General features: G+C 42.6%; 1 protein-coding gene across 4 annotated transcripts in view; it reads left to right on the forward strand.

Moving 5' to 3' along the window:
• Window positions 1–18,809, forward strand: part of AGXT2 (alanine--glyoxylate aminotransferase 2) — a 40,125-nt gene extending 21,316 nt beyond the window's left edge. For 2 of the 4 annotated variants that reach the window (XM_036884928.2, XM_036884932.2), the window contains exons 9-14: window positions 369–461; window positions 1,395–1,527; window positions 2,993–3,084; window positions 4,678–4,827; window positions 9,016–9,114; window positions 12,027–12,153. In XM_036884928.2, coding sequence (XP_036740823.2) covers window positions 369–461; window positions 1,395–1,527; window positions 2,993–3,084; window positions 4,678–4,827; window positions 9,016–9,114; window positions 12,027–12,134 — 675 coding nt within the window. In that variant the 3' untranslated portion in view covers window positions 12,135–12,153. Of the gene's footprint in view, window positions 1–368; window positions 462–1,394; window positions 1,528–2,992; window positions 3,085–4,677; window positions 4,828–9,015; window positions 9,115–10,878; window positions 11,998–12,026; window positions 12,154–18,466 lie in introns of those variants that run through there. The other 2 variants (XM_036884931.2, XM_036884929.2) reach the window with 2 other exon arrangements.
• The last annotated feature ends 1,077 nt before the right edge of the window (window positions 18,810–19,886 follow it).

Genomic DNA, 19,886 nt, shown 5'->3' on the forward strand with positions numbered 1-19,886 from the left:
GCATTCCCAAACTGAACAGATAGATAAGTGAAAGTATTGACCCCCTAAAATTCTAAAGAAAAGGAAACGTCAGCAATTTCTAGTTGCTTAACACCCATACTGTCAGCAGTCTTTCTTCAGTTGTATCAAGTTCCCTTAATCTATTTTTTTCTGATCTCAGAAGAAAATAAACATTTGTGTCCTTTTCCCAAAATAAGTTAATGCCCCCCTTTCCACCTGGGTTTGAAATCATTCTGGAGATTGTTTTGAAAATTATTGGTATTACTAATGCTAATGGTGATAACGATCTATCATATTCTTTCTTTTTTTTTAAGAGTTTCAAAGGGCTGTGCTGTTATTATAGGTCTTCCTGGCTTGGTCTTTTGCAGGGGGTGAATGGATTTGTTCAGTACCCAAAGGGGTTTCTAAAGGAAGCCTTTGAGCTGGTGCGAGAGAAGGGAGGAGTGTGCATTGTGGACGAAGTAAGTGGCCATTGAATAGGGGTGATGTGGTGTGGCCAGGATGGATAAAGCACAAGGAAAAACCTCTTTAAACTCTCCTGTGTAGTCCAGGCAGAAAGCATCCAATGTGGGAATTCCAAGATGTGGGCATGCAAGTTAGTGAAACTTTTGCTACTTGGCTGATTGCCTTGTGAGTAGATTAGCTGGTCCGTTTAAAGAGCACAGCAGAATTTAAACCCCCAAATTGACGCTGATAACAGGCACAGGCAATGCTGCCAGCCCTCAACATCAACTTTTTAAAGTCTTATTAGGGGATTGCATCAGGGACAGCTTAAAAACCACACGGGATGTTAAATCCCATAACCAAGTTTTCATCAATCCTGAGCTAACTGGCTCAGTTGGGTTTTCCGTATGACATAATTTTCAGGAAGAAAAGGCAGTCACAGAGAAGAGGATGGCCAACCTATCTAAGCCAGGCAGCAGGCGCCCCAGCCCCAGTTCACTGAGACTGTAGCTACTGCTCCGTCCAGCCTCGGGCAGATGCTGTTTAACACCCATACTGTCAGCAGAGTCTTCAGAGCACGTCTCTGCTCCTGCTGCCTTAACACAGGAGAGACTTACTAACTAAGGCTTTGCTAATGATAATAATCCTTTCCACATGCATTATTTATCCGGCCCTCACAGCAGCTATTAGTGATGTGTGGCTATTAGTATTTCTACTTAACAGAGTTAACTTAGGTTCAGAGAGCTTAAGAAATAAATCCAGAATCACACAAAGCTAGTAAATGGCTTTGGGTGCCTAAAAGCTCAGGCACAGATTAAGTGCTTTGTCCACAGTAGTACAAGGGTTATGATGATGATGGCTGGCGATGCTGAGGAGCAGGAGGAGAAGAGCTGAGTCAGAAAACAGCATTGCTTGAAAGGTTTCTAGTGATTTGGGATTGTCTCCATCAGGTGCAGACAGGATTCGGAAGGTTGGGCTCTCATTTCTGGGGCTTCCAAACCCATGGAGTCCTGCCGGACATTGTCACCATGGCTAAAGGGATTGGGAATGGCTTTCCCATGGCAGCAGTCGTGACAACTCCAGGTAAGACCTACGGGCAGTTTGCATTGGCTTCTGAGCCTCCTGCAGCAGAAATGGTAGAAACACATGTATCAGGACTTGTGTGGGAGGGAGACAAGGATGGGAACCACACTGCCTCTCCCAAGCAATGAGCAAGAGAAACAGTCTGTCTGCCAGATTGTGGAGCAGGCAGAAGAAAGCCGGCCCCAGTTTGCTCTTGCTGTAGGAAAAACTAATTCTACCATCCCCACGGTGAAATTCATGGTGCTACCACACTGACAAGGCATAGGAAAATGTGCCACAAATACAAAACCAACACAGGAGATCCTTACTAATCAATCCAAAGCCAACCATGAAATTTTCGAGGGATGCATATTCTGGAAGGAAACTCTTCCTTGATCTTGACACACCAATAAGCTGTAGACTCAAGGTACAGAGGGAGTTTCCTCTGTTGGCCAAAATCATCATCAATAAAATAGCCAAATATGGTACAATCTCACTTAGCCAGAACATTCTATAAAATGAACACAAGCATTAACTGTATTTTTGATTTTAGTAAGATGTCACAGGAAATTACTTTTATGGACCATTTATTGTTGAAAACCTGAAAAATTATTTCATTTGCTTTTCCTACCAATAGTAACCACACTTCAGAAGCACTAAAGGATATTAAATGTCTAATAATATCTGTGTTTTTATTGAATTAATTATGCATGAATATAGAAGATAAAGTAAAATGGCCTGAATATATACTCAACCTGAAACAATCCAGAAATTATGTTACTAAATCCTTGCTGTGAAATTTTAAACATATATATATATAGAAACATATAGATATATGTATATATTTCCTTCTTTGCCCCAAAAGTATAATACAGTCAGAAGGTTTAGCTTATGAAGGTTCCACACAAATTCTCATAAATCAAGTTTTAAGGTACTTTTCAAATCACTTAACACATTAAAGATTCTGTTATCAAACTTCTCATTGAGTAACAAGCAATTTTCCTTATCCACTACTAATGTCACACAGCTAAGGCTACCGTAGCAAGATACCACAGACTGGCTGGCTTAGAGAACAGACATTTATTTTCTCATAGTTCTGGGGACTGGAAGCCCAAGGTGAAGATGCCAGCAGGGCTGGTTCCTGTGGGCTCTCTCCTGCAGATGACCACCTTCTGCTGCACTCTCACATGTCCCTTCTTCTTATGAGGACACCAATCCTGTTGGATTAGTGCCCCACCCTTATGACCTCATTTAAGCTCAGTTACCTCCCTATAGGCCCTATCTTCACATAGCCACATTGGGGGTTGGGGCGTCAACGTAAGAATCGGTGGGGAGACACGATTCCATCCATAACATCCACTGAAGAATGAATTGAATATGATGCCATAAAATATATTATTCCTATAAATACAACATGCAAGTATATATAATCCAAATGGTGTGATGGGAGATTATAGACAGGATGTGTCACTTTTTCTCCCCCTAGAGATTGCCAAATCTTTCACTAAACGCCTATTTCACTTCAACACTTTTGGAGGAGGCCCCATGGCCTGTGCCATTGGATCAGCCGTGCTTGAGGTATGTGCCCGCAGCCACGTTACCGGCACTCATTTCATAAAGGGACTTCAAGGCCATGCTCACATTATCAGAACTCTGTCGTGTTACATTACTAAAGTGAGAGTTAATTACTAGTCCATGAATTTAAGTTAGTTTTCTAGTTATCATTCTGCCCATTCCCTCCTTTTTTAAGATCTACTTTGGGTACTAGAAGGATTGGATACAAAACATAATATAATTAACTTCCAGCAAATGAGAAATAAAATAATTTCCTTAGCTATCTGGTAGCACTGAAATTTTCTTTGTTATTTGAGTGGTATTTTATGGGTAGTTACCAACAGCTATCCTTGATTTCAAGTAAATTTTGACCCTGTCTTGTAGATGCTTCCTTCCTTTTGTTGTACAGTCAGAAATTTAAAGTCTACAGTGAAACAGTTCTCTGTGAAAACAACTAGGTGATTCAGCTACTGTTCAGCCTCACCCCAGGGGTTTTGCCTGGGTCTCATCTGTTGAAAAATATCTTTAAATGCCCTTGCTAATATACATAATAGCATTTGTTTAAATAAGTATAATGTATTAGAAGAATTTCCAAGAAATTAATAACAGTGGTTGTTTGTGGGAAGGGAAATTTGGTGGCTGGGGGGTAGGAGTCAGAGAGGATCATTCTACTGTAGACACTTTATACTTTCTGGTTTAACCAGGCACATGAATCACCCATTCAAAAAAATTGAATTTAAAAATATTTTTAAATAAAAACAAGCAAGTAAAAGCTGCCTTTGCAAATTAAAATGGATCTTCATCTATGATTAAATCATGGAATGAGAAAGCATGGGCAGGAATGTGTCATTTATTTCATTTTGTAGACATTGCCAACTGTTTTTGAAGTGCTGTGTCACCCCAACCCATTTGGAAAACACAGACATTAAGGTGAACAAATAGGTCTTAAAACCATCAAGATTTGCCTTGAGTCCTACAATTATTGTTGGCTAAATATAAATACAGTATATTGCATGTATCAAAAAACACAGATCTCTGCTTGTGTGGAAATAGATGAAAATCCTCTTATATCTGCAGTGCCCTGGGTCTGGGCCCACACAGGGCTCCACTCAGCCCAAGAGGTAGCAGCCCTGCAGCGAGGTGCTGGGGTTATGACAGCCTGGGTCTGGATGAGGGCTGCTGGACAAGGGTCAACCAGCTCCCGATGGGGGCAAGCATCTGGAAAATTCCTTTCCTCAGAGCATTTGTCTTCTTCACCACTGTATCACAGTCCTCAGCAAAGCCTGGCAATAATGACCCTCAGGATTGTGGAATCCGTACAGGCTACACTGAGATGTGTCTTCTGTTCTCTCCTAAATTCTCAAACTGCCCCACCACTGAAGATGAGGATGGAAGGGGAAAATATCCCCTCTACCAAGACTTTTTTCTTCTTATAGCAAATGTTTTTGAAGTACATGGTATGGCCACACTAGACTTTGGGTTCTACTTACTGGTCAAGTTTCTGTAAAGAGTTTTCATTTATGTTTCAAAGACATTTTATATACATCTCCCTCTCTATGTTTCTTAGTCAACTTTAGATCTTTTTATATAAGGTCATTTGGGGCTTTCTATCAACAGGTGATTAAAGAAGAAAATCTACAGGAAAACAGTCAAGAAGTTGGCACCTATATGTTACTGAAGTTTGCTAAGCTGCGGGATGAATTTGAAATAATCGGAGATGTCCGAGGCAAAGGCCTCATGATAGGAATAGAAATGGTGAAGGATAAGGTAGGTCCTGACCTCCTGCTCTCTCTGTTGTTTCTTGGGGATAGTAAGAATTAAAGTAGGAAGCATCAGCTGCAAGCTCACTTCATTCATTCTCAGGAGAGAACACACAAAGGCAGCAAGACTCGGCAAAGCCTGTTAGAGATGTGCAGGGAGCCCTAGAGTGTGAAAAATGCTGGCAGGTTGTCCAGAGTTCTAGAGAGGTGGGGGCGGGGAGGCGGCATCTGGAAAAGGGAACTGATACGCTTCTTGCCAGACTAGGCAAAGAGCATCCGTGATGACTGAATATTTAGAACCAGAAATATGGGAAGGGAGGAACTTATCTGGGGAGGTGCAGATGGCCCAGAGAGTGAGTGCAAGTAAGGGAGAAGAGCCAGGAGAAGATCCGGGACAAGGCTGTGGTGATGGTTTGGAGTGAGGATGTTAAAGAGCTACAAGGTTTTGTGTGAGTGTGTGTTCGTTTGTGAATGGATTTCAGTCTCCCAAGTAACCAGGGAAGAATGTGACTTTCTGATGACATTCCCCACTGTGACCTCAAACTTAATGTAACAGTTGAATTTAGCATTTTCCCCAGACCAATTATTCCTCCCACATTCACTCTTTCCATTTCTTACCCTCCACTGTTCTCCCAGTTACCTACCCAGCTTCAAAACCACAAACTAGTCTGTGACTCCTTGTCTTCTCTTTTTTCTAACATCAAGTCCCGTTGATTCCTTCTTTGCCACGACTCTCAAATCCTTTACTCTGTTTCTACTGCCACCCCTACGGTCCATGTCAGAAGGAAAATGTCCCTCCCCTCCATAAAAGCAAAGCCTAGAGCCTCTGAGGAGGGCAACAGCATGAGAATCTGGGCACCCAGGAAGGGACAGTCAGACTGACCCCTTCACCCTAACCATTGTCCTAAGACTAACCCAGCTTGTCCTTAAGTGGCCTCTGACTGTATGCTCTCCCACAGCATCCTAGTGTAGGAGGGTTATGTTTAGGACTCAGACCAAACCATGGATAAAAAGCTCTTCAATTAATACCACAGAGCAGAGCCAATATAAAGCTGAAATGCTTAAAGATTTGAAAGCTAAGGGAAAACAACAGGAAAATAAGAGTGTGAGAAGACGTGGCTGCTGGCCCACAGGCCAAAGCATTATCTTCAGCTGGTGGCCATGGCAAAGGCTGTTCCAGGGCTCGGAAGAGTCAGTCCATCCTAGTCCTCAGCCCAGGAGCTCCCTCATAGGTGTCTAGACCACAGAGGAAAGTACGACAGGAGAGGAGAGATTCAAATCCAGCTTCTGCAGGCTCAGACATGTGAGCAAAGCTGTGCGTCAGGACTCGATCTGTTGTGGGGAACCAGGGAGGGCTCCCAATGGCTGCATCCATATTACAATGGCATAGATACACATGTGACATGGGAAAATGTGCAAACTGGATTATGGAAAAAACAAAATAAGTTCTAAAACAATATTTATAGAATGAGCTCTTTTCCTCCTCTTTCTGCCATTTGGTAGTTATAAGCCTGGGCTCTGAATGCAGACCACCCAGATGTAAACCTCAGCTCTCCCATTCCTTGGTTCTATTCACTGTCCCTTCAATGCCATTCACTTTCCTACATCCAAATGTCACCCAAACTTTTCCCCAAGCATGGAATACAGTTCTCTCTTCCCTCTCTCTCTCTATGGAAATGCTAGCCTTTTTTAAGATCTAACTCTTCATCACACCTCCCTTTGTTTTTCCCCTATGCAGGGGTTCCAGACTACAGAAACCCACTAGCACTCACTGTCTTAAGAGCTCCTTTGAAAAGATCTTTCAAACCATATGTTTGTTGACTTAATTCTCATGTGTAAATACCATGTTTTCCTAAATAAGTTGTATACTTTTGAGGCCGGGAAACATGCAGATGGTTGGTGCTTTATAAGTTTGTTGATTGATTCCAGGCTCTTGCAGCACTTCGGACCACATTTATGTGTTGTAATAGCTCACAACTTGACTATAATGCTGTCCTACATAACCCAAAATTGAAATTCTCTTACCCTGTGAGTGAGGAGGTAAATTGGTACAGCCCTTTGGACAATTTGCCTACATCTATCAAATTTTAAATGTATGCCTTTTGACCTAGAAATGTATCATAAACACTCACAGAAACATGTGAAAATATATACCAGCAGGGATGTTTGCAACATTGCTTATAATTACAGAAAATTGGAAGTAACATAAATGCCCAACAGTAGGAGATTAAACAAATTACCAATGAAATACTAGGTAACCTTTAAGACTAGGTCCAAATACACTGACATGGAAAGATGTCCAAGACGGAAGCAAGGTACAAGTAAAATCGTTACAAGCAAATTACAAAACATTATAAAGTATGGCTTATTTCTTTAAATATGTATTTGTATGTATTTGTGTGCACAGAAAACTGTCTGATTTCACACCAAATCATCAAGAGGAGGTATTCCTAGGAATAAAATTGGGGAAAGGGAAACTTTCTATTTTTACTTTTTGTATTTATCTATCACTTTAAGGCTTTTTGTCCAATAACCATGGAATACTTTTATAATTCTTTAAATGCATATTTACTTTAAAAAAAGGACAAAAAACATAAAGATAAACAGGAAGCTACATTACACATCCAGCAAGAGGTTGGTTACAACATGCCCACTTGATTACCAAGCAGTTGGACAGAGGCTGGAGCACAGGGTCTAGGCAGGCTGTTCTCTGGCTCTGCCTCACTGAAGTTTTCTGCCCTGCTTTTCTCTGTGGAATGCGTACAAGATGTTCACTTAGCCATAGTGCTACCGGAGATGGGTCCTTGGTCTCACTGATGGAAAGAATTCAAGAATGGACACAAAAAGCCATTGAGCATTAAGGGTTTATCTGGAGAATAAAATTCAGAGAAAGACAAGAGTACAGCCTGAGAGTTGGGGATGGGCAGACCCAGAGGGGGTTGCACTAAGTGGAGGTGTGATTTTTACTATGCTAATAACTGAGGAGTGTGATTTTTACCTTGTGCATGGGTTGTGGAGTGAAGTTTGGGTCCATTTCTCTTCCCTGTTGGAACGAGCTGGTTTTGGCTGGTCTGTGCTCAGACTCTGAGCCTTCACCAGGAACAGAGGATTTGGGGCAGGAGCTGAGTCAGGGATTGCTGGAGGAAGGAGACTGGATATTAAGCCTGACTTGGAGAATGAAGGTAGGAGACCTGGAGGGAGCCCTCCCCTACCTCACTAGGATTGCAGATGCTGGTGTCCAAGCCAGGATCACATGTATGCATCTGAGACCAGACCCGTTCCCAGTGTGGGAGCTACAGAATAGAGACCAGCACCAGGGACAGCTCTCAGGGCTCAAGACAGGAGGACAGTGGCAGTAGTTCTCAGCCCAGTCATCTGAGGAACATTTAACAAATACAGATGCCTAAGCTCAGCCCTATATATTCTAATTCAATAGGCCTATCAGAAGGCCTAAATATCTGTAGTTTGAAATGGCCTCCAGGTGGTGCACACATAGTCAGACTTGAAATGACTAAGTTAAAGGGAGGTATTTTTACTCACAAACTCAGAAGATAGGAGACACAAAGAAAGGGCCAAGCCTCCAGCCCGGTGTCACCAAAGGGGTATGGGCGTGTCTGGACCCACAGAGAGAGACCGACTTCAGATGCCCAATGACCTACTACAGCCTCTTAACTCCCAAAGCCCTATCTCTCCTAACCCTGGAGGGGGAGAAAGAACAAATCCCTCAAGCAGGGAAGATGAGGACAAGCATCCCCTCCCCAGCAGCCCAGGGAAAACGTGGACTTGTTTGTGCCCTTGTGCAACTTCTAAGGCATTTCCTGGACTCTGAAATGAGCCCTTCACATGCGCAAACCGAAGTGCAGAGTTGGTAAGAATTTCCACGTAAATAAAACAGACTCCAAATTCAGCTGTTAAAGAACAAAGCCCCATGAGCAGAGCCAGGCTTCACTAGCTACCTGCGCTCAGCTTCACTTGTCTTCGGGAATTTAGGATGCATTGCAATACAAACATTTTTAATAACACACCTCCCAAGATATCCAGGCCTGCAATTAACAACTTTATTTAATTACAGGGCGCCAGAAAGACTGGGAGGTCAGGAAGAGCACTGGTCCGTTGAGTTGCATTTTTCTCTTGAAAATAATGTCTTTAACCATTCAAACACCAAACCGAAAATACTTTTTAAATGTACTTACAGACGAGCCGTCAGCCTCTGCCCTGTGAGGAAGTAAATCAAATCCACGAGGACTGCAGACACATGGGGCTTCTAGTTGGCAGAGGTGGCATTTTTTCTCAGGTAAGAGGAAGGCTGGTCCTTATCAATCACTTCAGGTCGGCTCTTCCCTGCTACCCCAATGCTGGTCGTTTTTCTTCACGACTATGCTAAGGAACACTGCCACACTTCCTCTGGGCAAAATGCTCAGGTATTCTCAAAAGAAAGGTGAAGTGGAGCCTTCTGGCCACAAGGGGGTGCTGTGTTAAAATGGTTGGGTTATGGGCGTTCAGTGGGGAATAGAGGACAAACTTAAAAATGCGCAGACCAACCAGAGGATTTACAGTATAGGTAATAACAGAGTCATCACAGTCATACCTTACATAGTTTGTCTCATATATGAGTTAGTTCTAACCCTTGTGAGAGCAATCCTAGTTATTATTAACTCAGCCCTGAGTTCTGACTTTGTGAACCCTAAACCTGCTAAAAACATAGTGGCCCTGTGGCAGTAAGTAACCTATCAGCACTGGCAGGCCCAGGTGACCCTGCAGGAGAGGTGGCGGACCGCCATGGCTGGCTCCCTAAAGCAGAACTGGAAATCAGTCACTCCAGTGCCCTTCACCCTCAGGCAGGGAGATGCAGAGACCACGCTCTCCCTGCCTGCGCCCTGGAAAGCCAAGTACACTCAGGACCCTGGAATGGCCCTGCCCTGAGGGTGTGGGCTGCACCTGCTGCTCGTGACTCCATCTGGCCTAAATCGCTCACACCAGCAAGACCCTCACAAGGTAGTGTTCCCTGCTCCATTCCTAACTCTCACTCTATTTCAGTGAATGCTCTTGCTTCCTACTTCACAAAGGAAAGGGAAACCCTTAGGCCAAAACTCTATACAAACTCATCTGTCCCCACATCCATTTCTTACCTTCTTTCCTGTAGGTTCAGAGAATGAGATGTCTCTCCTGTTCAGATCTAGAACTCCCACCCGTGCTGTTGACCCTTGGCACTCCCTCCACTTTGCTCAAGGAGACATTGCGGGGTTCTCTTGTATCTGCAACTTTTCCTCTACTTCCCCTCAGCCTATAAACAAATAGACCTAAAGCTCCCCGAGCCCAGACCACACCACCTCAAACAAAACTAGAATGAACACTGTTGCTGGGACATTCTCTTGAGTTTTTTCTAGACTTGGTCCCAAATATTTTTTCTGTATATGAATCAGACAGAATAATTTAATGATTACAAATCCTAAGTGCACAATGTATAAAGGCATGAAAACAAGTAATTGTTTATTTGCTTAGTTATTCCTTAATTATCTGGAAAACACTTCAGTGCTAAGCAGCAGTTGCTATGCTGGGTACTAAAGGCACAATGATAAATAAGATCCCTTCCCTCATCATGGAGCCATCAGGAGAAAAAGACATATAAAAAGCAAATTACAATACAACATAGCAAGGTCATCTTCCAGGTGGGAAGAGAAAGGATTCCTGGACCAGCCTTTCCGGCTAAACTGAGCCTTCAACAATGAGACAAACACTCAAGCTCACATGGCAAAATGCAAAGATCTCTGTGCATACTACTGTGAATGCAGCATAAGGCTTGAGGCAGTGGGTGGTGTTGGAAGGTTAATATGGGAAGTATCCAGACTGCAATGAGTTGGGATATGAGTAGAGGGAGGGCAGAGTGAAAAGTAATGGCCTTACCCCAGTAAGCATCAACCCATTCTTTTAGTGAGTTCAGATAAAAGGAGAGGAATTACATTTGTATGGTAACTAAAGGGACCAGTGGGATCAACCTAGGTTTATTTGGTGTGGTTTGGATTTGGGTTATGAGACCTTTAAGTCTGCTTGTATATAGGCCATGGGGGAGTTGACAGGAAGTAGAAGATGCAGGAGAACACCGAGATGTTTCCTGGAGTGAAGGGGATGGAAGGATCAAGGGCCAAGGTCATGGCTGGAAACTTGGAGTTAATCAGTAGAGACATTTTTTTCTCTTAACCTTCAGGTAAGAATGAAAGAACAAATGTGGGAGCAAAGAAGTTTATAGAAAGATCTTGCCTGACAGCTTCTGAGAAGCATGAGGCAAGATTATCTAGGAAACAGAGTGAGAGGCAAAGGAGCTGAGCGAGGAAATTGAGAAGAATGATAAAGGTTTAGAATGGAAAAGGAAGCTAACAGAAGCCAAGAGAAATTAGGGGGCCAGCACAAGTTAGAGACCCTGAGTATCTAGTGGTGACAGTCTGCCCAGCAGTGCGATCTTCCCTAACACTACTCAGCCATTCACATTGGAGCAAAGCAGTTCAATTACAGCTTGAAGGAGGCTGGGACTTTGCCATGTGCATGCAGCAGCATAAGGGTGGAAATGCAAGCAAAGGAAGGGGCGAGTGAGAGAGTAGTTCAGACTAGCAGCCACGTGCTCCTAGATGGGTAGGAAAGGAAGGAAGAGGTCTGAGCAGGGAGGTAGACCTGGAGATAATGGAGGAATGAGGAAACTGAAGTTTTCATGCAAAGGGCAGATGTACTGGGGATCAGAAATTGAATTACTCCTAGTGAAGAAACTCATGGCTATGGCCGTGGGTGTAAATGTATGCAGAGGAGTGGAGATGAAGGTTCTGGAAGTTGTGGCAATCAAGAAACTGCAAAAGCTAGTTGGTTGGGTTGTACGCACGGACAGAAGGGTCACCCTCAGTGATGGCAGAAATGGAGTGTAGTTAAGTGCCTAAGATGTCCGTGAAGGTGGTGGAAGGACAAGGAAGGCAGCAGATGACAATAAGGAAATGGGGCAGAGCCAAATAGTACCTGAATTCCTACAAGACTGGAGCATGAACGGCCTGGATACAGCAGTGGAGTATTCAGTACTCTTTCCTGCAGAAGGAGACCAATCCTTGAGTAAAATATAAGAAATGTCATAAAAACATGGCTTTGGATTCTTAGTTTAGTGGATTTCCTCTAAGTCATATTTGATTCTGTGATCATCTGTTGCTCTGTTTTCCTTTGTTTTCTCAGACATTCCGCATTGCTCCCTCGATGTGCATCACTAAATGCGATGTCGATTTTGCAGTGGAAGTATTTCGTTCTGCCTTAATCCAACACATGGAAAGAAGAGCCAAATAAAATTTTTTAAAATAAAAAACCACAAATCTCAAGGACTTTTCACTTCTGTTCAAGGGTTAATTTGAGGAATTCCAGAACCACTGGAATAAATTGTAAAAGATATGGTTGACTGCCTACCAGCCATATCTGTTAACAGAGCCCCTAGAACTTTGAGAAATCCATCCTTCAGGGAAGGATCTCCCTCTCTAGATTAGAGAATAAATCCTAATTAGTCTAGGTTAGTTAACGGTAATCTGATTTCCTTTGCAGTGACTCATTTATGCATGATATATATTTTTGGACAATGAATCCTAAAGGAAAATCTTTTGGTGAAAGTACCTTCAGGGAACAGTTTATTCATCCTTTATTCTTCATCTCTGGAAGACATGTCTTCTTCTTGCTGAAGCATCATATGTTATGACGGGACTGCTTGAACCAGATTATCCATTTTGAGGCCATGAAGACAAAGCTTATTTGCTGAGATTGGGAGGTGGAAGGAAGCTGAGACCTTAATTATGTCAATGAGCCACTGACTTAACCAATCCTGGAAACACCTTCCCTTGGGGCTTTTGGATATATGAGATAATAACATTGCTATATTGCACAAGCATTTTGATTTAAGTTTTCTATCACAGCAGCCATAAGCATACTGAGAAATGATGCAGAAAATATCCCAGGTAGATAACTGTCTTCCTCTCCTTTAACTCCTTCAAATGTTGATCAAAGCTTTCTCTTTTTCCATGCCATTGTTCCTCTCTGGGCTAAACCCTTGTTACACCTATTGCAATAGTCTCCATTGCCAGAATTCCCCAAACTTTAGTCATTAAAATGCACATTCATAGTGTTTTTTCCCTATGTATATGTCACCTGTCTTAGAAATGGCTCAATATTTTTCCTTAATTTGATTTTTTTTTACTTAAATGTATGTAATATTAACCTTTCTATAGTTATAAAAGAGAAATCAGTACTATTTGTCATAACTGAGAAGTAATCATAAAAGTAGAGTGAACATAAAGCAATGGAATTCAGTTCTAGTGAGATAAAGTTGCTTGCAGGTATTTTCAGCTTGAGGCTTGTCTTCTCTTTGTTCAAACAGGAGATTAGAGAGCATTTGAGGAGTGTTTAAAGATGCTGGCAAACTGAGACCCTATCCTTAACACAACAGAAAAGAATCTACAGAAATGAAAGGGAACTTTCTCAGCATGCAACTTGACATTATTTAAGCTGTGCCCCAGTTTGATGCCCTGTCCTTGTGGTCTCCCCCAAGGAAAATCTGTTTTAACACATCCTACACTTCACTACCAGATTTGTCTCCCTCAGTAGTTGACTTAAACATGGCATTCCCTTGCCCAAAACCTTCCAGTTGCTACCCTTTGTCTCCTCAAACAAAGAGCTCAATGCCCTCCAGCACCGACCATCTGAATAGAGCAAACACTTTAGGAAAGCTCTGTTTTGGCACAGCAGAAAGATCAATGACCTGAAAGAGCCAAATAACCTGAATTCTAAACTCAGTTCTTCCACTTAATTTGCCATAGATGGTTTTGGGTAAGGGTTTTAACCTCATTTTGTTCCCAGGCATATCAATACTTGCCCTTCCTACTTCTTGAGTTGCTTTGGGAATCAAGTAAACAAATGGGTGTAAAAGTGTTTTGCAAATGAACTAGGCAAATAGAAATTTCTTCCCTTCAAGCTACCTTTCTCTTTTTTCCTTCACTGCAAAATCTCCCAAGAGCAGTTTTTATGCTCCAGTTTTACTTACGTGCCTCTTGTCTATGCCTCTGCAACTAAGATCTTTTCCTGCCTCCCATCCTTGGAAATTCTTTCCTTCACAAAAGGCCACCAGTGACCTCCTTATGGCCAAAACTTAATGTTTCTTCTGAATGTTCTTTCTAAACAACTGCTCCTTCTTGAATAAGATTTATTTGGCTTGTGCAATGTGGTTCTTCTGTTGTTAGGCAGAAAGGCAGACATGAGAATAAAGCTAGCAAAGCCCACTAAAAGGGACTTAAAGAGTTAACCAAATAAAACCAGAGTGCCAGAAAAGACTCACAGTTAATTAGTTGAAGTTTCAAGGACCAGGAGTGACTTGGAATGTCCAGACACTCCCCAGATGAAAAGCAACTTCCCAGATGAGAAGCTTCCAAGCACAGACACTCCCCAGGTAAAGAAAACATCAGAGGACAGGCACAGCAAACATCAGAATGCAGTCCATGTCTCAATTTCACCAATTAGACCAGCCTCCAAGGCCAAAGATTGTCAATCAAGGACTTTTGCCCTGCGAAAAACCCCAAAAAAGAATCCTCACAGTAAACAGCTTGCCTGTCTAACCTTAGGCAGACCTACTGTGCTCTACAGAGTGAAATAAAATTTACTTTGCCTTCTTAACTTAGGTTTCATGTCTCACTCTATCTGCCTTCCCTGTGACTCCAAACCAAGTTTCTTCTCAACACTTCTATCTCGGATGGTTCCTTCTCAGTCTCTTCCCTGATGACTCCTCAGCTACAAGGTTCTGTCCTGGGCCCTTTCTGCTCCATGCTTTCTCCCTGCAGATAACCTCATTGATTTCAGAAATTTCACCAGTCGTGACTGTGCTGATGGCTTCCAAATATTCATCGCCAGTCTCAACCTTTCCTCTGATCCCCAATCCTAGGATTCTAGTTGTCTAGACACCTTTATCTGGATATCACAGGACACTTCAAATTCAACATACCTAACATAAAATATACTACATACATCTCTTCCAATGAATCCCTTCTGGAATGGCACCTCTTTTGTCTCAGGCTCACAGTTTATGGCATTATTTTCTTCCAAGTTATCTTTTTGCCTTTCATAAACCTATGTCTTATGAATACTTCACCTAACACAATTTTTCCAATATGGCCCACTTTTATCAAAACTGCCTTAATTGGGGCCATCATCATCTCTTCTAAACTATTGAAATTACCTCCTAATTGGTATTCTAGAGTCCTTTCCAATCCATTCTCTACACTGACACCACAGTCACTTACTTAAAACACAGATATGGTCACATCTGTCATCTCTTGCAGCCTTAGAGGGCCCCCTTTGCCCATGGAACATAAACCAAATTCCAACTACTATGGCATTCAAGAGCCTTCACAGTTTGTCCCCAAATTCCCTTTCTAAGCTTTATTCCTGCTTTTCTTTCCATGTTATGCACATTGTTTCCTTGCTCCTATAGTTCATTCCACCTAAAAAGTCTTCCTTTTTTCTTTGTTCAGTGGAAATCATGAGGTCGAAGAAACTGGGCAAGAAAGCCAACACTTAACTTCTAAGTTATTCTTTAAAACCTTCCTATTTTTCAATATTCTTTTTCTTTTAAGATAAAGAAATAGGAAAGAACATTGAAAACAAAGTTTATGATAACCATTTAGAATTTAGGAGAATACAAAGAGGAAACAATAACACAAAATTTAAAACAAGACAAAAATGTCTTCATGCTCAGGCCCAGTTCCCTGAGAGTGCTAGAGCATCCTCTCCTGGCAGAGGGGTCTAGCAGGAGTCAGTTGTTCAGACAAATTCCTTGAATATATTTCTTTTGGCTTCCTGAATCCCACAGGATCTTGTGTGTACCTAACAGAATATCCTGTTAGCCTCCCACCTCTAAGGGTCATTGTAGAGTAAAAGCTTATGATAGAATTCAAGGTAGCCAGATCCTGGGCCTCATTCCATGACTGTGAAGGTTGCATAGCTCTATCCAAATGCCTGTTGAGCAGGATCAACTGCTCCTCTTTCTTGAAGAGCAAGTGGATATTTAAGGTGCATATACCTCAAGAGGCATGGAGCAGAAAGGGCAAAAATTGCAACGTTAGAGCATGTATGGCCAGTCCTTCCTTTCACTAGTTTATAAATGTGATGGATTCTTATTTCTTTCCATTTGGAGCCGTGGGCAGGAGTTTAGCACCACCATCTTCTTCCCTTCCATTTTCTGCTCTACCCACAGGAGGTGGGATGTATGCCAGCTTACATAAGGCAAGGAGCCCACATTCTTGCCAAACTTTTTTATTTCCTTTCTTGTTAAAACTGAAAGTTTGAAGTGAAGATAATGAATACTCAGCTCAAGTAAACTTTTCTCTACATAAGGAACATATTAGTCATGTGATTAGAATATAACATTAAAATGTTGGCAACTGTTTAAAAATCCTTGAAATGCCAAGCCACTCACAAAGGAGTAGTTTAAAAAAAAGAACCCACAACATCACAGTTTGGTTATGCTGTTAATAATTATCAAAAGATGTAAAATAACACTAATAAATAGGTAATACGGTAACAAACTGTGTAATTACTTGTGTTATTAAAAGAAACTCCATCTTTTACATCAGTGCAGTTTTTAACTTTTCAGTTATTTAAGGTAACCTGAAAAGGTATATCTAAACTATGGGAAGACTTCATTCTTCTTCTGCCTTTTAAATCCCACTTAAATCTCACCTTTCCTACAAGAAACAATAGAGTAAAAGAAAACATCAATCACATTTGCCCCATCAGCATCAGAGTGTTAATGCCAGAGATCTGGTGATCATCCAAAGCAGGTTGAAGGCTGCCGGGCCCTGCATCAGAGGATTGCTCTGGGTTGATTAAAGCTGAAGGCTCGCCACTTCCAATAGGGGCACAAACAGTAAAAATGGCACAGATCTGCCCACGAAAAAGGGGCACATTAGAAAACAATGCCACAAAAAAAAAGTCCACATAATTTAGTAAGAGGGAAAGAAACAAAGACAATTATGCCAATCCCATTAGGTTCAGTTAAGAAAAAGTAGGTCAACCTGGGTCTAATCCGTGGCAGACATAGGGAGTGTTTGGTAGAACTGAAGGTGCTGTGCTAGAATACATGATGAACAGCCATAAAAAGTCACAAAAACACAATTTAAAGCAGAACTGGTGGGTAAGGACTCTGCAGACAGCAACTAGTGAGAACATGAACTTTTACCACAGTGCAATAGAGGGAGCCTGCTCAAGCTCTCCACTTGATTTGTTTGGGCAAATTATTCTCTCTGAGCTGAAGCTTCCTTGTGTCCAAAAAGAATAATGCAACCCCATGGAACCCTACCTTGTAAGGATTAAATAAGAAAATAATCTGAAAGCTACTCAATTAATATTTTCTCTTTCCTTAGCATCTCTTCGACACAGAACTTCCTTAGTTGGGTTTGACTCTCACCACCTTGTACTGATGCTAATTCTTGTGTATACATCTTATTTCCCCAACTGGGTGAACTTGTTTTCTCCCGCCTCATACACTTAAAGCCTAACGCAGTGCCCCTCATAGAAAGGCAAAAACTAACTCTTAACAGCACCATGTGCCTTTTATCCACAGATGCTGCAATGTCACCAACGTTTAAGGCAGCAATCAGTACATCTGAAATCAACAGCAAGCCCTCTGATGTGGCTTGTGTGTGTGTGTGTGTGTGTGTGTGTGTGTATTCAAAAACACAAATATATTTAGAAATGTGTATATCATTAGAAACATGTTTTGTCAAACATATTAATATATGTTTAATAATATTATATGTATTTAGAATTTCAAGTAATAAAGTTCCAGGGACTGTTGGAAAGAAAAGGAAACCACTTGTAAATGAACTGTGAGGCCCTAATAACAAGAGGAATTCCCAGACACCCCTCATTCATTCTCCAAAGGGGGGGGCTGCAGTTCCTTGCACTTCCTTGGGTCCCCAACTCACATCCCTGCCCTTCTCACCCTCAGTAAGTGACCCTGTGTTAATCAGAAAAGCATTGACTCTGGCAAGAATTCTGGTCCTACTCTCCGGGCGTAGTGCCTCCAGGGCTGCCCCGCCCCAGCCCCGCCGGCCTTTTGCTTCCCAGACAACCTGCCTGCGCTCCCCTTGCGCTGGTCTCCCAACTTTCTCAGGGCTTTCGCACACATGTCCTCTGGCCATGGCACTAGCCTCCCCGAGCCCCAGGCTTCACTGGCTACTGCTGCCCCACCCTTCACGGTCGCGGTGCGGCGATTATTTCACATGAATATGTCCCCACAATGGCTGCACACTCTCCGGGATCTCGCTGCATAAATGGTTCAGTCGCTACAGGAGTTTCCACTTCCACATTCTTCTTCCTTCTTCCCCTTAGCCTATAAACATGCTTCTCTCCCATTAAAAAAAAAAGCTTCCTTCAAGCATACACCCTCTTCCTAAAAGTGATGCTGCTGGGAAGGAATGGTGGGCGCCGCTACATTCCGGCCCCCCTTGCACTCTCGGAGCCCGCAGGCCCTCTCCCAACAACCTGCTCTTACAAAAGGGTCCAAGAACCCCTGTGATGGTTCATTTCAGGCGGCAACTTCACTGGCCATGAGACACCCAGACATTGTTACACATTTTTTCCAGGGGTGTCTGTGAGGACGTTTCCAGAAGAGATTAGCCCTTGGATTGGTGGAATGAGCAGAGCAGATGGCCCTCCCCAGTGTACATGGGCACCATGCTATTTGCTAGGGGCCTGAATAGAACAAGAAGGTGGAGGAAGACTGGACTCGCCCGCTCTCCTCCCGACTGCTTGAGCTAAGCTGTCAGTCTCCTCCTGCCCTCAGCATTCCCAGTCGGTCCTCAGCCTGCAGCCCCAGCCTGGAATCCACACCGTTGGCTCCTCTGGCTCTCAAGCCTTTGAACTACACAACTGGGTTTCTGGGTCTCCAGCATGCAGGTGATAGATTGAGAGACTTCTCAACCTCCATAATCAAATGAGCCAATATCCTATAATAAATCTCTTTCTAGATACAGCTGTATACAGCTATATATATTTATCAACATAGATAAATATATCTACATAAGATGTAGATATATATAAAGTCACATGAGCCAATACCTCACAACAAATCTTTCTAGATATAGATATGCACCTATTTATCCACATAGATGAATGTCTATGTAGCTAGATATATATAGCTATACATAAATGATAGATGATGATGATAGATAAATAGACAGACAGATAGATAGATGGACAGCAATCCTATTGGTTCTGTTAGTCAGGGAAAACCCTGACTAATACAACCCCCCAACTGCTAAATTCCACAGAAAAGCTCTGGCCCTCACCTTGGCATCTCAGTGGCAGCTGAGACTGTTGGTCAAATTCTTCTAAAAATTCCCTTCCTCTCTACTTCTTTTTCAATGGCTCCACAGCCTTCCATTCTGCTACCTCTTGAGGCCTTCACATTTTCGTGCATTGGTTTTTGTTTAGTTTGCTCCCCAGGGCTGATATACCCCAGGGGTTTTTCCCTTGACCTCTTTTTAACTTCTCTGAATACTGTCTATGAGTGATTTCCTCCAATATGCAGGATGGTTTCATTGTCTAGATGGTGAGGATTCCCAAACGTATCACCAGACAGCCTACCCCTGGCTGACAGACACCCTCCTTGAATGTTTTCGCTTGCATACCTACTGCATTCTCTTCCTCCTGCCTGGAGTGCATGTGCTCTCCTGGCTGCAAAGGGTAGTAATTAATTCAACTGTCCTCTTGCTCTAAGTGCCTGGTAATAGTAATTCCCAACTACCCAAGCCAGTCTTAACCAAATCTCTGATTCTTGCTTGCTTGCGCCCCTGCCATCCCTTTGTTCTGCCCCTTCACCTGCTGATCACAGCTTTCTTGCTCCCCTCTAAGTGCCCCAGCCCTGGCTGTCTTGACTGGGAGTTTTATTGCTGGTCCTTGGCACACTTTTGGGCCTTCTTTATCCTGCTCATTGCTTCATGCTTCCTTGTTACATTGCTTAGACTGACAGTCATCTTCATCCATGTAAGAGTTAAAAAGTTG

Source organism: Manis pentadactyla, chromosome 2, assembly GCF_030020395.1.
Source record: "Manis pentadactyla isolate mManPen7 chromosome 2, mManPen7.hap1, whole genome shotgun sequence".
Lineage (NCBI taxonomy): Eukaryota > Metazoa > Chordata > Mammalia > Pholidota > Manidae > Manis > Manis pentadactyla.